Raw genomic sequence first — 20,000 nt, 5'->3', positions numbered from 1 at the left:
CTAATACTGTATATGACTAATACTGTGTAGCTACATGACTAATACTGTAGCTACATGACTAATACTGTATATGACTAATACTGTATATGACTAATACTGTAGCTACATGACTAATACTGTAGCTACATGACTAATACTGTAGCTGCATGACTAATATTGTAGCTACATGACTAATACTGTAGCTACATGACTAATACTGTATATGACTAATACTGTATATGACTAATACTGTACATGATTAATACTGTAGCTACATGACTAATATTGTAGCTACATGACTAATACTGTTCATGACCAATACTGTACATGACTAATACTGTATATGACTAATACTGTACATGACTAATACTGTATATGACTAATACTGTGTAGCTACATGACTAATACTGTAGCTACATGACTATTACTGTATATGACTAATACTGTATATGACTAATTCTGTGTAGCTACATGACTAATACTGTAGCTACATGACTAATACTGTATATGACTAATACTGTATATGACTAATACTGTAGCTACATGACTAATGCTGTAGCTACATGACTAATACTGTAGCTACATGACTAATACTGTATATGACTAATACAGTACATGACTAATACTGTACATGACTAATACTGTACATGACTAATAGTGTATATGAGTAATCCTGTACATGACCAATACTCTACATGACTAATACTGTATATGACTAATAATGTACATGACTAATACTGTATATGACTAATACTGTACATGACTAATACTGTATATGACTAATACTGTACATGACTAATACTGCATATGACTAATACTGTATCTAAATGACTAATAATGTATATGACTAATACTGTATCTACATGACTAATACTGTATCTACATGACTAATACTGTATCTACATGACTAATACTGTATATGACTAATACTGTATCTACATGACTAATACTGTATATGACTAATACTGTATCTACGTGGCTAATATTGTAGCTATATGACTAATCCTGTATCTACATGACTAATACTGTATCTACATGACTAATACTGTATATGACTAATACTGTAGCTACATGACTAATACTGTACATGACTAATACTGTACATGACTAATACTGTATATGACCAATACTGTACATGACTAATACTGTAGCTACATGACTAATGCTGTAGCTACATGACTAATATTGTAGCTACATGACTAATACTGTAGCTACATGACTAATACTGTATATGACTATTACTGTACATGACGAATACTGTATATGACTAATATTGTAGCTACATGACTAATACTGTATATGACTATTATTGTACATGACTAATACTGTATATGACTATTACTGTACATGACTAATACTGTATATGACTAATACTGTACATGACTAATACTGTAGCTACATGACTAATACTGTATATGACTATTACTGTACATGACTAATACTGTAAATGACTAATACTGTATATGACTAATCCTGTACATGACTAATACTGTACATGACCAATACTGTACATGACCAATACTGTACATGACTAATACTGTACATGACTAATACTGTATATGACTAATACTGTAGCTACATGACTAATACTGTATATTACTATTACTGTACATGACTAATACTGTATATGACTATTACTGTACATGACTAATACTGTATATGACTAATATTGTAGCTACATGACTAATACTGTAGCTACATGACTAATACTGTATATGACTATTACTGTACATGACTAATACTGTAAATGACTAATACTGTATATGACTAATCTTGTACATGACTAATACTGTACATGACCAATACTGTACATGACTAATACTGTATATGACTAATACTGTACATGACTAATACTGTACATGACTAATACTGTAAATGACTAATACTGTATATGACTAATCCTGTACATGACTAATACTGTATATGACTAATACTGTATATGACTAATACTGTGTAGCTACATGACTATTACTGTATATGACTAATACTGTATATGACTAATACTGTGTAGCTACATGACTAATACTGTAGCTACATGACTAATACTGTATATGACTAATACTGTATATGACTAATACTGTATATGACTAATACTGTAGCTACATGACTAATACTGTAGCTGCATGACTAATACTGTAGCTGCATGACTAATATTGTAGCTACATGACTAATACTGTAGCTACATGACTAATACTGTATATGACTAATACTGTATATGACTAATACTGTACATGACTAATACTGTATATGACTAATATTGTAGCTACATGACTAATATTGTAGCTACATGACTAATACTGTTCATGACCAATACTGTACATGACTAATACTGTATATGACTAATACTGTACATGACTAATACTGTATATGACTAATACTGTGTAGCTACATGACTAATACTGTAGCTACATGACTATTACTGTATATGACTAATACTGTATATGACTAATACTGTGTAGCTACATGACTAATACTGTAGCTACATGACTAATACTGTATATGACTAATACTGTATATGACTAATACTGTAGCTACATGACTAATGCTGTAGCTACATGACTAATACTGTAGCTACATGACTAATACTGTATATGACTAATACAGTACATGACTAATACTGTACATGACTAATACTCTACATGACTAATACTGTATATGACTAATACTGTATATGACTAATACTGTACATGACTAATACTGTATATACTAATACTGTACATGACTAATACTGCATATGACTAATACTGTATCTAAATGACTAATACTGTATATGACTAATACTGTATCTACATGACTAATACTGTATATGACTAATACTGTATCTACAAGACTGTTGCTTTGTGAGAAGGTGTTAAAGTTCACAGTTAGCCATTGTTATATAATTGCAGGCTGAAAAGTATCAAGATCCTTGCCTTAGCTTGTCAGAGCAGGTCCACCGGAGCCACGGCCCAGTGAAACACAGGTGTCGGCCTGGGTAGATGGAAACAGAAAAGTACCAAGATCCTTGCCTTAGCTCGTCAGAGCCGGTCCCCCAGGCCACGGCCCAGTGAAACACAGGTGTCGGCCCGCGTAGATGGAAACAGAAAAGTCGGAGACAGTTTGGGTAAAACACTGGGATAAATCCTCAGTGGAGATGCAGCAGAAAAATATTTTCCTTCCTCCCCCTCTCCTTAATCCCACTCTCCTTCCTCCCACCCTCCTTCCTCCCACTCTCCTTCCTCCCCCTCTCTTTCCTCCCCCTCTCCTTCCTCCCCCTCTCCTTCCTCCCACTCTTTTTCCTCCCCCTCTCCTTCCTCCCACTCTCTTTCCTCCCCCTCTCTTTCCTCCCCCTCTCTTTCCTCCCCTCTCCCCCTCTCCCCCTCTTTCCTCCCCTCTCCTCCTCCCCCTCCCTTCCTCCCCCCCCCCTCTCCTTAATCCCACTCTCTTTCCTCCCCCTCTCCTTCCTCCCCCTCTCTTTCCTCCCCCTCTCCTTCCTCCCCCTCTCCTTAATCCCCCCTCTTTCCTCCCCCCTCTCCTTAATCCCACTCTCTTTCCTCCCCTCTCCTTCCTCCCCCTCTTTCCTCCCCCTCCCCCTCTCCTTCCTCCCCTCTCCTTAATCCCCTCTCCTTCCTCCCCCTCTCCTTCCTCCCACTCTCCTTCCTCCCCCTCTCTTTCCTCCCCCTCTCCTTCCCCCCTCTTTCCTCCCCCTCTCCTCCTCCCCCTCTCCTTAATCCCACTCTCTTTCCTCCCCCTCTCTTCCTCCCCCTCTCTTTCCTCCCCCTCTCCTTCCTCTCCCTCTCCTTAATCCCACTCTCTTTCCTCCCCCTCTCCTTCCTCCCCCTCTCCTTAATCCCACTCTCTTTCCTCCCCCTCTCCTTCCCCCACTCCTTCCTCCCCCTCTCCTTAATCCCACTCTCTCTCTTTCCTCCCCTCTCCTTCCTCCCCTCTCTCCTTAATCCCCCTCTCCTTCCTCCCCCTCTCCTTCCTCCCACTCTCCTTCCTCCCCCTCTCTTTCCTCCCACTCTCCTGCCTCCTCCCTTTACTCCCCCTCTCCTTCCTCCCCTCTCCTTAATCCCACTCTCTTTCCTCCCCCTCTCTTTCCTCCCCTTCTCTTTCCTCCCCTCTCCTTCCTCCCCCTCTTTCCTCCCCCTCTCCTTAATCCCACTCTCTTCCTCCCCCTCTCCTTCCTCCCCTCTCTTTCTTCCCCCTCTCCTTCCTCCCCCTCTCCTTAATCCCACTCTCTTCCTCCCCCTCTCCCTCCTCCCCCCCTCCCTTAATCCCACTCTCTTTCCTCCCCTCTCCTTCCTCCCCTCTCCTTAATCCCACTCTCTTTCCTCCCCCTCTCCCTTAATCCCACTCTCTTTCCTCCCCCTCTCCTTCCTCCCCCTCTCTTTCCTCCTCCCCCTCTCCTTCCTCCCTCCCCCTCTCCTTAATCCCACTCTCTTTCCCCCTCCCTCTCCCTTAATCCCCCTCTCCTTCCTCCCCCTCTCCTTCCTCCCCCCCCCTCTCTTTCCTCCCACTCTCTTTCCTCCCCCGCTCTTTCCTCCCCTCTCTCCTTCCTCCCACTCTCCTTCCTCCCCCTCTCTTTCCTCCCCCTCTCCTTCCTCCCCACTCTTTCCTGCCACTCTCTTTCCTCCCACTCTCTTTTCCTCCCCTCTCTCTTAATCCCACTCTCTTTCCTCCCCCTCTCCTTCCTACCCCTCTCCTTAATCCCACTCTCTTTCCTCCCCCTCTCCTTCCCCCCACTCTCTTTCCTCCCCCTCTCTCTTTCCTCCCCCCCTCTCATTCCTCCCACTCTCTTTCCTCCCACTCCCTTTCCTCCCCCCCTCTCCTTAATCCCACTCTCTTTCCTCCCCTCTCCTTCCTCCCCCTCTCCTTAATCCCACTCTCTTTCCTCCCCTCTCCTTCCTCCCCCTCTCCTTAATCCCACTCTCTTTCCTCCCCCTCTCCTTCCTCCCCCTCTCCTTAATCCCACTCTCTTTCCTCCCCCTCTCCTTCCTCCTCCCCTCTCTTTCCTCCCCCTCTCCTTCCTCCCCCTCTCTTTCCTCCCCCTCTCCTTCCTCCCCCTCTCCTTAATCCCACTCTCTTTCCTCCCCCCCTCTCCTTAATCCCACTCTCTTTCCTCCCCCTCTCCTTCCCCCCCCACTCTCTTTCCTCCCCCTCTCTTTCCTCCCACTCTCTTTCCTCCCCCACTCTTTCCTCCCCCTCTCCTTCCTCCCACTCTCTTTCCTCCCCCTCTCTTTCCTCCCCCTCTCCTTCCTCCCACTCTTTCCTGCCACTCTCTTTCCTCCCACTCTCTTTCCTCCCCCTCTCCTTAATCCCACTCTCTTTCCTCTCCCTCTCCTTCCTCCCCCTCCTCTCCTTAATCCCACTCTCTTTCCTCCCCCTCTCCTTCCCCCCCTTTACTCCCCCTCTTTCCTCCCCACTCTCTCTTCCTCCCCTCTCCTTCCCCCCCCCCTCTCTTTCCTCCCCCTCTCTTTCCTCCCCCTCTCCTTCCTCCCCCTCTCTTTCCTCCCCCTCTCCTTCCTCCCCCTCTCCTTAATCCCACTCTCTTTCCTCCCCTCTCCCTTCCTCCCCTCTCCTTAATCCCACTCTCTTTCCTCCCCCTCTCCTTCCTCCCCCTCTCCTTAATCCCACTCTCTTTCCTCCCCCTCTCCTTAATCCCACTCTCTTTCCTCCCCCTCTCCTTCCTTCCCCCTCTCCTTAATCCCACTCTCTTTCCTCCCCCTCTCCTTAATCCCACTCTCTTTCCTCCCCCTCTCCTTCCTCCCACTCTCCTTCCTCCCCCTCTCTTTCCTCCCACTCTCTTTCCTCCCCCCCCTCTTTCCTCCCCCTCTCCTTCCCTCCCACTCTCTTTCCTCCCCCTCTCTTTCCTCCCCCTCTCTTTCCTCCCCTCTCCTTCCTCCCACTCTTTCCTGCCACTCTCTTTCCTCCCACTCTCTTTCCTCCCCCTCTCCTTAATCCCACTCTCTTTCCTCCCCCCTCTCCTTCCTCCCCCTCTCCTTAATCCCACTCTCTTTCCTCCCCCTCTCCTTCCCCCCACTCTCTTTCCTCCCCCTCCTTCCTCCCCTCTCCTTCCTCCCCCTCTCCTTAATCCCACTCTCTTTCCTCCCCCTCTCCTTCCTCCCCCCCTCTCCTTAATCCCACTCTCTTTCCTCCCCCTCTCCTTCCTCCCCCTCTCCTTAATCCCACTCTCTTTCCCCCCCTCTCCTTCCTCCCCCTCTCCTTAATCCCACTCTCTTTCCTCCCCCTCTCCTTAATCCCACTCTCTTTCCTCCCCCTCTCCTTCCTCCCCCTCTCTTTCCTCCCCCTCTCCTTCCTCCCCCTCTCCCCCTCTAATCCCACTCTCTTTCCTCCCCCTCTCCTTAATCCCACTCTCTTTCCTTAATCCCACTCTCTTAATCCTCCCCCTTTCCTCCCCCTCTCTTAATCCCACTCTTTCCTCCCCTCTCTTTCCTCCCCCTCTCTTTCCTCCCACTCTCTTTCCCCCCCTCTCTTTCCTCCCCCTTCCTTCCTCCCCTCTCTTTCCTCCCCCTCTCTTTCCTCCCCCTCTCTTTCCCCCCCTTCCTTCCTCCCACTCTTTCCTGCCACTCTCTTTCCTCCCACTCTCTTTCCTCCCCCTCTCCTTAATCCTCCTTTCCTCCCCCTCTCCTTCCTCCCCCCCCTCTCCTTCCTCCTCTCTTTCCTCCCCTCTCCTTCCTTCCCCCCACTCTCTTTCCCCCTCCCCCTCCCCCTCTCCTTCCTCCCCTCTCTCCTTAATCCCACTCTCTTTCCTCCCCCTCTCCTTCCCCCACTCTCTTTCCTCCTCCCCCTCCCCTCTCCTTCCTCTCCCTCTCCTTAATCCCACTCTCTTTCCTTTCCCCCACTCCCCCCCTCTCTTTCTCTCTTTCCTCTCTCTTTCCTCCCCCACTCATTCCTCCCACTCTCTTTCCTCCCACTCCCTTTCCTCCCCCTCTCCTTCCCACTCTCTTTCCTCCCCCTCCCTTTCCTCCCCCTCTCCTTAATCCCACTCTCTTTCCTCCCCCTCTCTTTCCTCCCCCTCTCTTTCCTCCCCCTCTCCTTACTCCCCCTCTTAGCACCTTTCTTACCCAGGCCCCAGATATCTCTCTCAATTCAATGAAATTCAAACATGCTTAATTGGCATGGGGAAACATATGTTTACATTGTCAAAGGAAGTGAAATAAACAATAAGCAAAAGTGAGATGCAACAAAAAAAAAAAAACATTGATTAAAACAGCATTAAAACATTAACAGTAAAATATTTCCCTCAAAAGGCTTCAAAAGGATAAAGACGTTTCAAATGTAATCTGCTACGTACAGTGTTTTTAACCATGTGTAAATAGTTGTTGTACGGGACGATAAGTAAGCATATAAAAACAGGGAAACCAGTAGAGCGTAAAACAACATAAAATTACAACCAATATTTATGTTCACACATCTTGCTGCAGTGATTGCACAATGTGGTATTTCGCATAACAGTTCATCAAATCAAATCAAATGTATTCATATAGCCCTTCGTACATCAGCTGATATCTCAAAGTGCTGTACAGAAAACCCAGCCTAAAACCCCAAACAGCAAGCAATGCAGGTGTAGAAGCGCAGTTTATCAATGTTTGATTTGTTTTCAATATGAGGGAAATATGTCTCTCTAATATGGTCATACATTTGGCAGGAGGTTAGGAAGTGCAGCTCAGTTTCCACCTCATTTTGTGGGCAGTGAGCACATAGCCTGTCTGCTCTTGAGAGCCATGTCTGCCTACAGCGGCCTTTCTCAATAGCAAGGCTATGCTCACTGAGTCTTAATTGTGGGTCAGTCACAGTGGTCAGGTATTCTGCCAATGTGTCCTCTGAATGCCTTATTTGGTGTTTACGTTGTACATGGAGGATATTTTAGCAGAATTCTGCATGCAGTCTCAATTTGGTGTTTGTCCCATTTTGTGACCTAACAACCATAAAGAGCAATGGGCTCTATGACTGATTCAAGTATTTTTTAGCCAAATCCTAATAGTTATGTCGAATTGTGTGTTCCTTTTGATGGCATAGAAGGTCCTTCTTGCCCTGTCTCTCAAATCGTTCACAGCTTTGTGGAAGTGGCGCTGATGTTTAGGCCGAGGTATTTCGTTATACTCCTGTGATTTCTGTTTTTTTTTACTAGATTACCTGTGGTTTTTCAAGTCTGTCTGTAATTGTGTAATGACTTGGTGCTGCCTATCTTGGCAAGGATGCTCTTGAAAAAGAGCTTTCAAATCTCAAATGAGCCCTTCCTGGTTAAATAAAAAATAAATAATAATAATTAGCATACCTCCTGAGTCTCTTCCCTGTTTTACACCTGGTAGTTAATCATTATCGTATTTGTATGTATTTATTTTATGAGATTAATTTAAGTGACCCTAACTTAACCCATAATACTGGCCATGTTCAGGAAACACTATAAACATACACATTGCATTAAGAAGCACCTGAGCTTGAATGTTATAATATAGGGGTGAAAACGTAAAGGTCGACTCAGCAACAGGAAGTAGATGCAGAAAGTCAACGACATTTCCATAACAACTAAAAGTGTTGTTGCGCGAGGATCAACTTCCCCGCTGTTTTGGTCCCGTACCTTCCGTGCTGTAACAGTGTGAAGCCAACCCGTGCACATGCGCAGATACCGCGTGTGATGGTGTGAGATCAAAGTGTTGCATCTCGCATATCTTAATATCTGCGGTGCTGCTGGTGGCAACGTCATTTTTTGTTGTTGCTTGTTTTACCTTTAATAGGGAGATTCTAAAACATTTTCGCCCCACGACATAATGAACTAAAATCCACTATTATCCCATTTTAAAATGACGGTCTAAAATGTTTGAAGGTTTCAAGTGTGTCATGACACAAGTCATTTTTTTATTTTACCTTTATTTAACTTGGCAAGTCAGTTGAGAACAAATTCTTATTTACAATGATGGCCTACCCCGGGCCAAACCTGGACGACGCTGGGCCAATTGTGCGTCGCCCTATGGGACTCCCAATCACGGCCGGATGTGATGCCCCCTTGCCACATCATTCAGGCTGGAAGACATTACCCATTCTCTACCCTCTAAAAAAATAAACCTATGGTTCTCAGACCTTTATGTGCTAGCTGGGCCATTTATCCAAGCTAAAGGCCATGGAACAGTTGAAGATCGGAATAAACAGGAGCTGTATGTAGTTTTACAAGTAGCCATGAAGTTCATGTCAATTGCCAATTGAATATACATGTACGTCTAAACAAAAAGTGTTTGGAACAAAAACATAGTTTTTCCATTGTATTGTCGAATATTTAGATGAGAATGTCAAACCTATGGCTTATTTTCTAAGCCAGGTGGATAGCAAAGCCAACTCAGCAATGCTGTTCACTCCCCCATAGAGCCTATCCACTCCGAGCATACCAGGTACAGTAAGTCTCTCTCTCTCTCTCTCTCACACACACACACACATCTACTTACACCTCTGTCCCCACGCATACAATTAACCCCCTTCCACCCAGCCCTCCCTCCTCCCCTTTGCCAGCCATTTCTTGTCATTAGCACCAGCACAATTGAAGCAGGCAGACAGAATGGGACCAACTCGAGTCAGAACAGAATGTGTCATCATGGACAAAGCCTGAGCTGTGTATTGGAAGTACTGTATCACTATGGGGGGGGTGAACAGCGATGCCGGGTTGGCTTTGCTAAACCATCTGGTTTAGAAAATACGCCAGGGGTCTGACATTCTCATCTGAATGTACAAACGTCTAATTCTGACATGAGACTGTGAGAGCTAGTTTCAATATAGAGCCTCTTCACAATTGCTACACTTTTGGTAAAAAATTTTTTTTTAAACACATCTCCTCAGATACACACGAGGTAAAACATGACACTTACTAGACAGTCCCCCCCCCCATCCAAGTCTCATTCAGCCCAACATTCCTACAGTATAAAATGGTAATAACAGAGCAATGATATTTTTTTTAAACAGTTGAACTTGCTGGCTGCACTGAGCCACGTTAAAACCCTATGGAAGCTTATCCTCACCGGCAAAATAAACATGCAACGTCAATAGTAGATCATACAGAAAGGATGTTTTTCCACGGTTTAACGTTTGTGTGGTGATTTTCAGAGGTGGTACCACAGGCCCCAGAGTGGTCGTCGGCGGGATTTGTTTTCCCTGGGGGCTCAGAGTTTTCCCTCATCTGGTAAGCTAACCAACTCCGGACCCTAGTTTTAGTGCATGACAATTAATAGGCTTTTATACTGGGACGGTGAACAGATTATTTTTTTCTAAACTCCTGGTCCTTGAGAAGACAAAATAAACACGTCAAAAAAAAAAAAAAAAAAAAAAATTGCTTCCACTTTTTGCACCTGTTCAAATGATTTTTTATTTTCATTTTAAAACTAACAGGGAGGAGGAAGAAGAGGACAAAGAGAAGGAGGTGGAAGAAGAGGAGGAGGAAGAGGACAAAGAGGAGGAGGTGGAAGAGGACAAAGAGAAGGAGGTGGAAGGGGAGGACAAAGAGAAGGAGGTGGAAGAAGAGGAGGAGGAAGAGGACAAAGAGAAGGAGGTGGAAGAAGGAGGAAGGAAAGAGAAGGAGGTGGAAGAAGGAGGAGGTGGAAGAAGGTGGAAGAAGGAGGAGGAAGAGGACAAAGAGAAGGTGGAAGAAGAGGAGGAGGAAGAGGACAAAGAGAAGGAGGTGGAAGAAGAGGAGGAGGAAGAGGACAAAGAGAAGGTGGAAGAAGAGGAGGAGGAAGAGGACAAAGAGAAGGAGGTGGAAGAAGAGGAGGAGGAAGAGGACAAAGAGAAGGAGGTGGAAGAGGACAAAGAGAAGGAGGTGGAAGAAGAGGAGGAGGAAGAGGACAAAGAGAAGGAGGTGGAAGAAGAGGAGGAGGAAGAGGACAAAGAGAGGAGGAGGAAGAGGACAAAGAGAAGGAGGTGGAAGAAGAGGAGGAGGAAGAGGACAAAGAGAAGGAGGTGGAAGAAGAGGAGGAGGAAGAGGACAAAGAGAAGGAGGTGGAAGGGGAGGAGGAGGAAGAGGACAAAGAGAAGGAGGTGGAAGAAGAGGAGGAGGAGGAAAAGAGGAAGAAGAGGAGGAGGAAGGAGGGAGGTGGAAGAAGAGGAGGAGGAAGAGGACAAAGAGAAGGAGGTGGAAGAAGAGGAGGAGGAAGAGGACAAAGAGAAGGAGGTGGAAGGGGAGGAGGAGGACAAAGAGAAGGAGGTGGAAGAAGAGGAGGAGGAAGAGGACAAAGAGAAGGAGGTGGAAGAAGAGGAGGAGGAAGAGGACAAAGAGAAGGAGGTGGAAGAAGAGGAGGAGGAAGAGGACAAAGAGAAGGAGGTGGAAGAAGAGGAGGAGGAAGAGGACAAAGAGAAGGAGGTGGAAGAAGAGGAGGAGGAAGAGGACAAAGAGAAGGAGGTGGAAGAAGAGGAGGAGGAAGAGGACAAAGAGAAGGAGGTGGAAGAAGAGGAGGAGGAAGAGGACAAAGAGAAGGAGGTGGAAGAAGAGGAGGAAGAGGACAAAGAGGAGGAGGTGGAAGAAGAGGAGGAGGAGGACAAAGAGAAGGAGGTGGAAGAAGAGGAGGAGGAAGAGGACAAAGAGAAGGAGGTGGAAGAAGAGGAGGAGGAAGAGGACAAAGAGGAGGAGGTGGAAGGGGTGGGGGGGGGTCCTTTACACAGACAGAGCACAACTGCGACAATAGAACGAATCACAGGGCGAAGCTTGCTTTATTTAATCTGTAATTCAAAAGTTATTTATACAGTATGTCGTCATTATCGTGTTGGTTAAGGGCTTGTAAGTAAAGCATTTCACTGTAAGGTCTACCTACACCTGTTGTATTCTGCGCATGTGACTAATAAAGTTGGATTTGATTCATTCCGGTCATTAAGTTAAAAAAAATTATAATAATTTAAAGACCTAGGTAGCCACCGGAAGTTTGAATATAAACAAATGAATATAAACCAGTGGTTTTTAGGCTGCAGTTGATCAGACTGGCATAGATTAATTGTGAGATGAGATGACAAATCATGAGGCATTTCTATATATATATATATATTTTTTTTTTTTTTGGGGGGTGAGCTTCCCACCAGGCACAGACTTCAAAAAGCAACATGTATTCCGTGTTTGTTATATTTAATTTTATTGGAAACATGGACATAACCAATGTTTTGTCACAACTTGGCAGTGAATTCACATATATTATACCCTCGTTTTCAGTCACAATTGGATTTTTCCACATGTAGGCCAACTTATTAGCATTTTTGTTTATCAAATTGAAGCCTGACGAGTTGTTGTAAAGTAGTTCTGTACTTTTATATTTGTATGCGAGGGGGGTAGTAGCCCCTCTCATGTTACTTGATAAAAAAATATGCTGATAGCAACTGTTTTTAAAGCTAAAATGTAATGTATAGCACACTCACTGCCTCCCCTTCAACTTTCATCGATGTGAAAAGCTCATTTCTAGAAAATAACATACCCCTGTTGCAGCAGACCAACGTAAATCACTCTTGTTTAGATTACTGTGTACCAAGACACGGTCGATGCCTCCAGAAGATTAGACCTACACAAAATGGTCTCCTTAAAGCGAACGGGGACAATTACAATGGAATTAAAAATGGAGACTCGTCTAAAAAAAAAAAAAAGCATGATAACGTGCTGCCAGGAATGGAGTTAGAAGCTGTGTGATTGGATGACTCGCAGGCACAAGTGGAAGCTGTGTGATTGGATGACTCGCAGGCACAAGTGGAAGCTGTGTGATTGGATGACTCGCAGGCACAAGTGGAGGTTGAGTGGGTGGTTGATTCATTGATGTTCTACCTTGTAGCAAAAAAAATAAAAAAAATAACTGTTTCACTCCACCAGTTTTGATAAACAAATATGCAGAAAAACATTAGAATATAAAACATCATGTTTGGCTGCTATGATGGCAGTGGTGCACCAATACTCTTTGAGAGAAAGTGTTTGGGAACATAACGAAATTAAACTCACATTTCATTAAAAAAATAAAAATAAATCAAAGACAAACATGACTTAAAACTAACATACCATGCTTTAGGACTTCAGAGAGAGAGAAGATTCATTTCACATTATGGTCACCAGAAAAACATGAACGATAGGTAGTTATAAAAAAAAAAAGGCATGGTAAATCACAAGAGAAAATATAGACATTCTTAAAAAGAAAATATACACTTAATTAGGCCAATTAGCATATTACATATTCTGGTAGTGTGTCCAGAAGTGTTGTAAACATTCATTAGAAAACAAAACTGCTCAATTCAAATTGAAATAAATTTGTCTTGAGACCCTGTAACATATGTCGTAAAAAGACAACTGATCCCTGATATGGTTGAGATGTGTTCCGTATCCCATTGAAATACCACAGTGCAAAGATACCTTACAGTAGGAGACAATCTATAGGTCATTACCTGCTCGGCGTAGCATCTATTGCTAATATATATATATATATATATATATATAAAAAATCACGATGAAGTAAAGACCCTGAAACACAAAACAGCGATGAACCAAGTTAAATCATCATTTTAGATGTACATTCAATAGTAAAATAATAATATTTGTGAATCAAAACACTGTGTGTATGTGTGTGTGTGTGTGGGTGTGTGTACAGAGCATGTTTTAAACAACAAAAGGGAGAAACTGAATTTCTGAAACAAAAAGGCCTTTTCCTGACACAACCACAGACTTCTTTCAATACAACACATTAAAGAAGGTAAACCACTAGGAATCCTACAGAACAGGTAGACAGGCATCAAATGGATTAACAAAAAAATAAAAGGAGTCCTTCCTGAAGGGGGATTACAACTAAATACAAGAGAAGAAGAAAAACAGGGAAATAAAAGGAGTCCTTCCTGAAGGGGGATTACAACTAAATACAAGAGAAGAAGAAAAACAGGGAAATAAAAGGAGTCCTTCCTGAAGGGGGATTACAACTAAATACAAGAGAAGAAGAAAAACAGGGAAATAAAAGGAGTCCTTCCTGAAGGGGGATTACAACTAAATACAAGAGAAGAAGAAAAACAGGGAAATAAAAGGAGTCCTTCCTGAAGGGGGATTACAACTAAATACAAGAGAAGAAGAAAAACAGGGAAATAAAAGGAGTCCTTCCTGAAGGGGGATTACAACTAAATACAAGAGAAGAAGAAAAACAGGGAAATAAAAGGAGTCCTTCCTGAAGGGGGATTACAACTAAATACAAGAGAAGAAGAAAAACAGGGAAATAAAAGGAGTCCTTCCTGAAGGGGGATTACAACTAAATACAAGAGAAGAAGAAAAACAGGGAAATAAAAGGAGTCCTTCCTGAAGGGGGATTACAACTAAATACAAGAGAAGAAGAAAAACAGGGAAATAAAAGGAGTCCTTCCTGAAGGGGGATTACAACTAAATACAAGAGAAGAAGAAAAACAGGGAAATAAAAGGAGTCCTTCCTGAAGGGGGATTACAACTAAATACAAGAGAAGAAGAAAAACAGGGAAATAAAAGGAGTCCTTCCTGAAGGGGGATTACAACTAAATTACAAGAGAAGAACACACCCAGTCTCAAACAAAGAGCCATTTAAAAACAATCAACCCCCCACTGGTTGGTCACTATCAGGATGACTTTCAACTGCCTTTTGCTAGAGGCCGGAGGACCATTACTTGAACTGTAGGACAGTGTCTTTTCACAGATGTGCAAATGTCCATGACCTGAAGGTGATAGGTGAAGGAATGGAGGGAGGGAGGAGAACAAAGGAGAGCCAGGAATGGAGACGAGATGGAGGGTGAACATCATGTTTAGGATGCATTTGGCTGCCATTTCAATACATTAGACTTCACCCAGGTGCTGAAGCATACCTCAAACTACAAACCAAAATGATTACAGTGTGCTCAGTTGAAAACAATTGTGAAAAATCTACATAATTTCAAAGTGGGTGAGGAGGGGGTGGGGGTTGATACTGAGGACTCTGTTTGAGGGAGTGACGGGGGAGGGGGAAAGAGTTTAGGATTTGGAAGAGACTACAGACAAGAGAGCATTTCAGTTTGTTACAGGGACACCCTTCTGCTTAAAGCTAGTGTAACAGAGTGTATGACCACCATTACACTAAGTGTCCTCTCTCAGCCATGCCCTCTCTCTCTCTCTCAGCCATGTACCAGTGGCACTCCGTGATGCAGGGCTCTCTTCCACATATAGTAGGTGGAACGGGGAGTCAGGGGGAAGAAGGACCTGAACTCTTTGAAGGTGGGGAAGGACTTCTCCTCGAAGCGTTTCTGGAGGAACAGTTTGGCCTTGGCCTTGAAGTTAGCCAGGGCCACCAGATCCATCACAAACATCTGGTCGTCTGTGGTGGCGGACATATTAGTTGGGTTGGGGAGGTCGAAGGGGGATGTCACAGAGGTCATGGTGACGGGGCCTCTCAGATCCTCTGTCGGGTCCCCCTCAAAGGAGAACACATCCTGCATTGGAGCTTTTGTCTTTATGTCACTCTCTGCCATCATCATCATCCCATTCTCTTTCACTGCGTTGTTGTTCTCCATAATCATCTCAGAACGGTCCACCTCTAGAGACGGGGTGGTGGTTTCCTCCTTCCTGGTTCCACTGGGGCCGTTACGCCACAGCCAATAGAAACAGAGGGACAGGGAGGGGTACTTCACTCTGAACCTAGACAGAGGCCATTTTGACCTCCACACCTTCACCTTGGCAGCTTCTCTCAGCTTCTTCCTGTGTAGGAACACCATCCTGAACCCTTTATGGTTGTTTCTACAGATCTTAACTCTGGGGAAGACCGTGGCAGCATGACCATGGCTCTCAGTCCCCCTGATAGGGGACAGACCACCAGTTGGACTAGTATCCGTGTCCAAGCTGTTTTCACTGCTTCCGACCTTGTAGCCTCGGTTAAACAGCATGGCCTCTCTCCTCCAGTTGTAATAAGTAGACCTGGATCAAATCAAACTTTTAGTTCAAAAGTTCATGTTAAAATTGCAACACACTTTACAGTAAATCAATAAAATGAAGGGAGGCAATAAAATGGATGAATGCAAGATTTAAAAAACAAAAATAATGTCTAAAATAACAGTAAAATATTTTTTATTTAAGGCTTGAGCTAAATAAAATTAAAATAAGTAAAATCCTTGTAGGTGACCTGGAGATCCCTGGGAAGCTCCTCTTGAAGATGCGGAAGGGGAACGATGTATTCCTAGCGATGCAGTTCTGAAGAACCTTCTTTGCCTCCTGCATCAGAGCCATGTTTTGGGCCCGTTCTCCATCCATTTTATCATCGTTGTAGTTCAGGCCGAACAGACTGGCCATGCTGTCGTGATGCTCTGCGTCTGGCTCTACCTCATGGTCTTCCTCCTGCCCGAGCTTGGACTCTGGAGAGGACCAGGACTCCTGCTCCGTGCTGTCCCCTGGACTCACCTCGTTCGTGGAGAACGTGGAGAAATGACCGCCGGATGAGATCAGCTCGTGTTTCCATGCATAGTAGGTGGATCTGGAGATCTCAGGGAAGAACTCTTTGAACTGATGCAGAGGGATGAGCTTCCCTTCCAGATAGCACGCTTGGAGGAAGTGTTTGGCCTCGTACCTTGATAGAAAAAGATCAGATTAAAAATAGTAATTCAATGTCAGCAGAAACATACAGCTAAATAAACAACACAAGACAACAAAAAGTGTGAATGTGCCAGAGTGCCATGATTTTAAATCAGACAGTATTTTGAGCGACGACAGAGACAGGAAACTGTAACGTACCTGGCAGCAGACCTTAAACGATGCTCCTGCGTCTGCCGTCTCCAGCGGTAGAACGTACTCTTGGTGACGTTGTACTTGTCCTTCAGACTGGAGTAGGACAGGAGAGAGTCCTGGTTGAGAAGCTCCAGTGTCTTCAGAGGGGGGACCCTCTGCTCGTCGTTAGGACTGCCCGTCCGGAGGTCATTAGAATGGCCTAATGCTACAAAGACTGTAGGTCTGAACCTGGAGGAGCCCCCCTCCAGCTCTCCGGACCACATGATGTGCAAGGTGATAGGATCCATGTCTTTGGGGTAGGACCTGGGTCTTATCAGGCGGTTGAAGTAGGGTCGTATCTTGAGGTTGTACATGGGGTAGACAGAATAGATGTTGCACTGGAGGACGGAGGAAAGAGCATAGAGGTGCCACATGTTAGCGTAGGAGCCGGGGAAGCAGGAGGCTTTGACGTCGGCGTCGAAGATAGCTTCAAGGACTGAAAGGGGGAGGTTGAGCATGTCCTGGGACTCCTCGGCACACAGGCTGAACCTGGCCGCCTGCAGCATCACCTTCGAGTCGATCATACCGCCCAGGTAGTATCTCTTCCACAGCAGCATCTCCACCACCGTACGTACCTGGAGGAAATGCAGTTCAGGAGTTGGCACATACTTAGTGTATCTCACTCACACACACACACACACATTAATTTCTTAGTAGCTCTTATCCACAAAGAAATTACATTTCCAAACTAGGAGAAAATAAAACAGATTCACAAAATAAATACAATGTAGTGGTTGAAACTCAGATGCTGCATATGATTGAAACACTGCCAATCTCTGCTCACCTGCAGCTCCAGACTGAGACTAGTCATCCCCACTAGCAGCATGCTGGCTGTATCAAACAACAGGTTCCCCTCTCCCTTACAGGCCAGAGGCAGGAGGCCTCCGGGGGCGTCAGCAGGGTACAGGCTATGGGCCACGCCGTCGATGCCCGCCCAGCCGGGGAACTCCTGGCAAGGTGAGGAAGGCAGGGTGAAGGGGGTCAGTACCTGGTGGACCTCCAGAGCTACCCTGGTGAGGGCGTGCAGGCCGGAGCTCTCTGTGGCATCCTGCAGCTCCCCTAGGACTGAGAGTATCACCTCCTTCCTCTGAATCATACCTGCCGGGACACAGAGACAGAACAGAGATAGTTCATTTGAACATGAACCTGAACCCATACAGAAGCAGATACACAGGAAAGGTTCAGAAGCTGTCTACTAACTTTAATCACATTGAAGGGGGTGTAATTGTGAACATACATGAAGAATGTTTTATCTAGAACTATCAGTCAAACCTGCTTACGGGTTTGACTGAATAGGTCCTGAAGAGACATGCATTTATAACTGACTGAATGTGATTGAATTCTTGTGTTCCTGGACCCATTTACAGGAAGCTGGACCAGTCCAGATTAAAAATGGATTTTTGGCAGGCAATGTGTTCGCAAATATAGTAGCTGCACATGTTCAAAATAAGAAAACAGCTCCAAGTCTGAAACGTAATGCTGTAAGCTTGGTGAAGTCATATTGATATGTGACAAACGTTATATACATATTTGTATGTTTAAAAATATATAGATTTTTTAAATTAGGTATAATGTGTTCATTGTGTAAAATATGTGTGTGTGTTGTGTAAAACATTCTAGCAGTTTCCACTAAGATAAAAAAAAAGTTGCCATACTAAATTCAATTAATTACGCAATTATTTCATCTTAATATAGCCAACGACGCACGAAGGTGTGGTACAAGACGACGTGTGGCGAACAGCAGAACTCACTAGGCTTCAAATTGCCTAAAATAATAATTTTGTAACAAAAATGTCGAAAATAATCAATTCTATACGAATGAAAATAGAGGAGACGTTTGTGAATGATTCGTTATCAACAAACGCACCATCAACCAACTGTTGTACCACGTTTTCTTCTGATTAACTTACACCCACGTAGTAGTACTTTGTTCATTGATACAATAGTAATTTGGGTACGTTACTTACCTGAAATATTTGGTATAAATCGGTTTCCAAGAGGACGTCAGTCACTATCGGAGTGGTAAAGCGCACCGCATAGGGCTCCGTTCCGGATTCTCTCCCAGGTAACTTAGTTATTCCATTATGTGTGCATGGAACGGATTCAGACGACTTGGGTTCACTGCAGATAGGGACACTTTGAAGAGAGATTTGGGAGTGATAAGGCCGACCTCTCTTCAGGAAATTGTCAATCGCCGTCGACCTGTTTTTTTTTTGTTGTCTGTGGTTTGAGAAAACACCGCCCCTCTTGCCCCCACGCAGGGCCAGGGTCAATTTCAATGTGAAGTGGTAACAAAAGCCGTGGTGTCGACGGCTATCAGTAGAACAACACTTATATAGGTGGAAGTATCGGGTTGTTGGCTATCTTGATTTGTTTTTTCTCCTCCCCCACCCAATATCAACATTTGTATGTAAAATAAACACAATTGAGTCAGTACATTTCTCCGTGTACACCACACGATTTTGTATACAGTGATTTTCAATCACAGATGAATCCAGTAGGTTGCATAACACCTAGACCTAGTTAGTAAACTTAAATCTCCAATTAGTATGATTTTATTTTTTTCATATATATTACTTTGTGGGTGTCCATTATCCATTTGGTATTTATTAGACGTTACGAATTACAATTCGTACAATATGTAACGAATTTTCAAAACGAATGTCATGTTAGGAATTCCAATTGGTTGTGGGTAATGTTAGCTAGGGTAGGACTTAGGGGGTAGGGGTAGCTAACATGCTAAGTAGTTGCAAAGTAGCTATTTAAAAAAAAAAAAGAAAGTAGTAAATAGTTGCTAAAGTTATCTGTGATGAGATTCAAACACGCAACCTTTGGGTTGCTAGACATCCCTCCTAACTTTAACTCCCATCCTAGCTAACATTATCCACAACAAATTGGAATTCTTCATGAAGAAAACTGTGTAGGCTACTGGGCACGAATGCATTATGAAGCAAATCATGTGGTGGACGAAAACAACCGGACTTTTTTTTTGGTGCGTGTGCTCGTATTGAATTTAAGTATTTTGTGTCTATTTCACGATAATCTGTGATAGTTATTATTATTATTATTATTTTACCAGTTCGTTTAATGCCCAAAATGCTCTCCAATGCATGGTATACATGTTGTTGTTGTTTTTACTGATATCAGGCTTGTATTCAATAGCTTATACAGTAGCCTACATTCATTATTATTATGGACTTTTCTGGACATCCTGACAGCTCAGTCTCAATCTCTGGTCAGCTCATAGAGAACAGGCTACTCAGTCTCTGGTCAGCTCATAGAG

General features: G+C 44.1%; 2 protein-coding genes across 2 annotated transcripts; one reads left to right on the top strand and one right to left on the bottom strand.

The window, feature by feature from the left end:
• Positions 1 to 10,768: 10,768 nt before the first annotated feature.
• Positions 10,769 to 11,500, top strand: LOC121846611 (cilia- and flagella-associated protein 251-like; the record flags this gene model as incomplete). Its single annotated transcript, XM_042322747.1, has 3 exons — positions 10,769 to 10,822; positions 10,864 to 10,962; positions 11,057 to 11,500. Coding segments are annotated over 3 exons (597 nt in total), but the record flags the coding sequence as incomplete, so codon positions are not given.
• A 2,144-nt stretch (positions 11,501 to 13,644) lies between these two features.
• LOC112237979 (vertnin-like) lies at positions 13,645 to 19,003 on the bottom strand. Its single transcript, XM_024406581.2, has 5 exons — positions 18,685 to 19,003; positions 17,502 to 17,815; positions 16,685 to 17,292; positions 16,080 to 16,520; positions 13,645 to 15,874 (listed from the first exon to the last, which is right to left on the bottom strand). The coding sequence occupies exons 2-5, from the start codon at positions 17,811 to 17,813 to the stop codon at positions 15,079 to 15,081; spliced, it is 2,157 nt and encodes a 718-aa protein (XP_024262349.1). The 5' UTR covers positions 17,814 to 17,815; positions 18,685 to 19,003; the 3' UTR covers positions 13,645 to 15,078.
• Between the last annotated feature and the right edge of the window lie 997 nt (positions 19,004 to 20,000).

This window comes from Oncorhynchus tshawytscha, linkage group LG05 (assembly GCF_018296145.1).
Source record: "Oncorhynchus tshawytscha isolate Ot180627B linkage group LG05, Otsh_v2.0, whole genome shotgun sequence".
Lineage (NCBI taxonomy): Eukaryota > Metazoa > Chordata > Actinopteri > Salmoniformes > Salmonidae > Oncorhynchus > Oncorhynchus tshawytscha.
The sequence above is the reverse complement of the archived record's forward strand: the minus strand, read 5'-3'. Positions and strand labels throughout refer to the sequence as shown.